The 4,938-nt window shown below is 34.1% G+C and overlaps 1 protein-coding gene across 1 annotated transcript; it reads left to right on the forward strand.

Moving 5' to 3' along the window:
* The first annotated feature begins 292 nt into the window (after positions 1–292).
* LOC112029453 (calcium-dependent protein kinase 10) lies at positions 293–4,938 on the forward strand. Its single transcript, XM_065772512.1, has 5 exons — positions 293–685; positions 822–974; positions 1,597–1,709; positions 3,289–3,513; positions 4,472–4,938. The coding sequence occupies exons 2-5, from the start codon at positions 926–928 to the stop codon at positions 4,592–4,594; spliced, it is 510 nt and encodes a 169-aa protein (XP_065628584.1). The 5' UTR covers positions 293–685; positions 822–925; the 3' UTR covers positions 4,595–4,938.

Consider the following 4,938-nt stretch of genomic DNA (forward strand, 5'->3'; position numbering starts at 1 on the left):
TTGAATACAGTTAAAAACTGAAAATTAAAAATACTGTAGCAAAATAATTTTTAAACGTGTGAATAATATTATAAGACCTATTTTTAAGGAAAAAGTTATGAAAAGTAAAAGTTGGGGGTCTGTAAACGGTACATAAATGTACTGTTGACTGACAAAGTCAGTGTGATTACTGTTTATTAAACAGTAGCCACACAGTAACTGCGTTACTTCCTCGCACGCCTTGGAAAAAAAAAAAAAACGCAGAACAAAAACGCAAACACCACTTTCAGTAGAATCCAAACGGGCACTAACTTCTAATTTGAAAAATATGCCAACCTTAAAATTTTGGGTCACAAGCATCTCTTGAGTGGAATAATACTTGAAGCTAAGTTTTGTCTCTACGAAAATATCTTATTTTCCCAAATATTTTTTTACCATAAAAGTGGTTTTCGAAACAATACTTTAGATTCATATACTGTGGGATAAGACAGTTCGAACAAAATTGGACAGTTTATCTTCTTCTTCCTCTTCTTTTTCCCTACAATCAAGTTTTTAAATATCAACTTGTGGTTAAAGATTGGTCACTCTAGATGGAATTGAAGGAGCAAATAAGTTCTAGGAAAGCTTTATGCTCCAGAAGCAGATGTTTGGAGTGCTGGAGTAATTCTATACATTTTATTAAGTGGAGTGCCTCCCTTTTGTGCTGGTAAGAAGTTTAGAATCTACTAGTTCTTGAAATTTCATTACTTTTTTGTCTGTATTTGTCTAAATATGTTCCAAATTTTGCTTATTGTTTTCCTTTTTCCCCATTTTCTCTTTTCATCCATGCAATGATTATGTAGAATTCGAGCAAAGGGTATTCAAACAGGTCCTGCATGGTGGTCTTGACTTCACTTCTGAACCTTGGCCTAGTATATCCGAAAGTGCAAAAGATTTAGTGAGGAAAATGCTTGTTCTAGATCCTAGGAGGCGGCCAACTGTGCATGACGTTTTGTGTGAGTCCTCCATTGTTTTGTTTTGATTTTTGATTAGTTAATTCCGATATGTGGGAATTACATGATTAGGGAATGGGGTTGAGTAGAATCTATTTCTATTGTAATACATATAAGATTTTATAATATTTTCCATTCAGCTTTTTCTTGTGACTTTATGAGCCCTGATGCATGTATACATAAATTAGATTGAAGTAAATATGAGAATATCTTCAATGTAATAGTAATGTTGGCTTTTGTATTCCAAATGATGAAAGAAGGAATATTTGTCTTTCAAAGGTTTGTTGAGAACTACTACTGAAGCACTTTTATAGTCCTGTTGGCTGTGTTTTGAATCATTAAAATGCTGAAACCTTGAAATGCCATTGAATTCATTCAGTCCTGGTTTGCCATATTATCCACAACATCAATGGAAATTTCATATGCAACTAAGAATCTTGTCCTTATTTTTCTATTTTTCCCTTTTCAAATTTCAGACTTGTTTAGAATGACCAGGTCTTCGGCTTCTGCTGTTTGTCTTGAATCATTGTCATTATTTATGTATATAAATCCCAAAATACTTATATTAGGTTTCACACATGGGATTTTCTTTTCCTAGCTAATAAACTGTATAAATTCCTGTCAGGTCATCCCTGGGTGCAAATTGATAGAGTTGCTCCTGACAAGCTTCTTGATTCTGCAGTTTTAAGTCGCTTGAATCAGTTTTCTGCTATGAATAAACTCAAAAAAATAGCTAAAGTAAGTGTCTGGATGTGAAGGTTGATTACATTTGAATATAAAATCACTGAAAAGCTCAATAGATAGAGTTGCTACATAATTTGCGTATTCAGAACCAGGTTGAAAGTATTGTTTGGATTTCTATTAGATAGAATAACTAGTCCATTTCTCACTCTTTTTTTTTTTTTTTTTACTAATACATGTATAAAAAGAAAAATGAGAGGGAGAGAGAAAAAGAAAGGTGGAGGGGTGCCCGGGAGGGGTGTGCACAGAGAGAGAGTCCCAACTTTAAACTTTAATCTATTGAAAATTTGAAAGCCAGGGGAACAAAAAATAACTTACTATATAACTTTTCACTTTCTTTCCTACAAAATAAAATTTTAGCTATTAAGTATTACTCCATGATAGTATTTATTATATAGGTGTAGAAGTAATAACAGTATGTCAGTTTAACAGATCTTTAAAGCTACTACCTTAAAACAAGTGTGTGTTACTTTCAACTAAGGGACTCATGAGCTTGTTTAGTCATTCAATATTGACTCTCCTAGAACATTTACAATATTAGTGAGACATTAATTGGGATAGAAGATAATAAAAGGATAGCAATCAAGATTTTTGTAATTTAATTGTTTTTTGGGGCAATTGCACACAGAACAATTTTATATTGTTTGGCTAGTCAACCACTCCATGATATAGATTTGGAATGTGGAGTCTTAATTAGAGGGCCTGTGCTGGTAGAGGTTTTGAGAGGAGGTTCATAAAGAATGGTTAATGAGTATAGGCATATGAGAAACCATGCCTATACAATAATTGTGAACTTGTTCCAATTTTTATTTTTTATTTTTAATGGATGTGAAATATCATTAATCACAACAACAGAGATACAAAGAAGCAGCTGAGCTGCAGAACACCAGAAAACACGACCTACACCATCAAAACCTGAAAAACTCAGCTAACATAACACATATAACAGAAACAAAGACCAACTAGAATCAAGGCTCAAAAACAGGAAAGGGATCCTCCACTGACAACAAAAGGGATCTTATTGTTATCATTGAGTTAATAAAAGTTAAATAGAAGATACGGAATTTCTCATTATTTCGTTTCTTTTCTTCTACTATTTATATTTTGCTTTTGGGGACTAGAGGAGTTTTCAACGTGCTAGGGGTAAAGGGGAGGAAGGTGTTTTCTTCTTCATATCACTAATGACATGATGGACAGTGTTTTGAAAATGAAAATTAAACAATAATCCCTCCTTAATGTTATATTATTTTTTATAAGAGTGATTAGCCACATGGATGATTGGGATGCATGCTATTACTTCAAGTGGTATATATTTCCTATTTCTCCGAATTATTTTGATATAAGAAGACATCAATGCATTCTATTATATCTATAAAAAAAAATAGAGTGACTAGAACTGCTTTTTGAGAGAGCTCGCTTGGGAAACTGCTCTCGTCTCATTGCATGAATGTGCTATAGGAAAGAATATTTAAAAGGGCTATAATGTTTCAGAGAATTTTGTTAGCTGCCATAAGACTATGGAATAATGTTGTATTACTGAATTATATTTTAAATCTGATGTTTTACTAAATTGCAGGCAGATATTGATAACAGTGGAACCATTGATTATGGAGAATTCATTGCTGCAAGATTGCATCTGAACAAAATTGACAGAGATGATCATCTATTTGCAGCTTTTTCCTACTTTGATAAGGATGGAAGTGGTTTTGTTACTGCTGATGAGATTCAAAAAGCTTGTGAGGAGTTTGGCATAGAAGATGTTCGCCTAGAAGATTTTATCCAAGAAGTTGATCAGGACAACGTGTGTGTTTTCTTTTATCATATCTTCTCCATAGTACTATGGTAAAGGATTGAAAGAACAGTCTTTATGGCCTTCCAACCCTTCTTCGCTACTTGCTTCTAAGACCTTGACAACTCAGTAAAACCTGATTAGGGTAGCACTTTGGTCAAGCTATATGTCCACCCAAGAGAACTTGAAATTCATTTTAAGTTGGATTTGACTAATGGTTTTTTCTGATGAAAATTAAGTACAATTTAAGAAGCTAAAACTATCATACCATGGTGATTAGGCATTTGGAGCAGGGAGAGGGGTTGAGATATGGATTTTTTCTTGTTGATCTTCCTAAATAATAAGATGATACAGTTTTTGCAACTATTTATCTTTATGGCCTTCCAACCCTTCTTCGCTACTTGCTTCTAAGACCTTGACAACTCAGTAAAACCTGATTAGGGTAGCACTTTGGTCAAGCTATATGTCCACCCAAGAGAACTTGAAATTCATTTTAAGTTGGATTTGACTAATGGTTTTTTCTGATGAAAATTAAGTACAATTTAAGAAGCTAAAACTATCATACCATGGTGATTAGGCATTTGGAGCAGGGAGAGGGGTTGAGATATGGATTTTTTCTTGTTGATCTTCCTAAATAATAAGATGATACAGTTTTTGCAACTATTTAGTTTTTTCTGTGCAATGGTTGATGGCTGCATTTGATGCTAAAGAGCCTAAATATTAGGTTCCAGACCACATTAACATGACTGGCACTGCATATCATTCTTTCCATTTACATAGTGTAGAGTAGTAAGTTTCATTTAGCCAGCCCACGAGTCTTGACACCAAGTGGTAAAAAGGTAGGTGGAATTAGATCAGGTATTAGGTGCAAGTCCTGCCAAGGAGAAGAAATCCACTAAGTCTATTCAGCAATTTGCTCGTTCCTTTTGTGTGTGATGCCTATAATCATTTGTTTCTGTCAATTTTGCAGGATGGAACAATAGATTACAATGAGTTTGTGGCAATGATGCGGAAAGGAGACCCTGTAGGTGTTGGTAAGAAGGGTCTAGAAAATAGTTTCAGCATTGAAGTTAGAGAGGCTCTAGGACTGTAGTCTCAAAGGCAGCAGGTAGATTCTTGATTCTTTCTTCTTTGTTTTAACCTTTTGAGGGATCAAAGATTGTATAGTAGGAGCCTCAGTGCTCATCTAAGAAGCAGCAAGGCTTTTTTAGAGTAAAATTGTTGGATTTATTCAGATTTCATGTACTGTGAGTTTGGAAACAGCAATCAGCCCTTCAATTGTATATTTGTATTGCATCATACTATGCAAAGGAAAAAACTTGTATGGTACTTTTAGTGTTTGCCCTTTTCCTGTATTCAAATTGGTTGTGGCAGAAACATTCGGACATTCTTGGAAGTGCAACAATATGTTCTTTTTTTGTTGGTATACACATGCAT

Source organism: Quercus suber, unplaced genomic scaffold (assembly GCF_002906115.3).
Source record: "Quercus suber isolate HL8 unplaced genomic scaffold, Cork oak 2.0 scaffold_5, whole genome shotgun sequence".
Taxonomy (NCBI): Eukaryota; Viridiplantae; Streptophyta; class Magnoliopsida; order Fagales; family Fagaceae; genus Quercus; species Quercus suber.

Bases quoted from the DNA above. Each gene is read 5' to 3' on its own strand.
- LOC112029453 (XM_065772512.1), top strand. From the start codon at position 926: ATGCTTGTTCTAGATCCTAGGAGGCGGCCAACTGTGCATGACGTTTTG. The intron at 975-1,596 runs GTGAGTCCTCCA...AATTCCTGTCAG, and splicing joins AACTGTGCATGACGTTTTGT to GTCATCCCTGGGTGCAAATT. The intron at 3,514-4,471 runs GTGTGTGTTTTC...TCAATTTTGCAG, and splicing joins AAGAAGTTGATCAGGACAAC to GATGGAACAATAGATTACAA.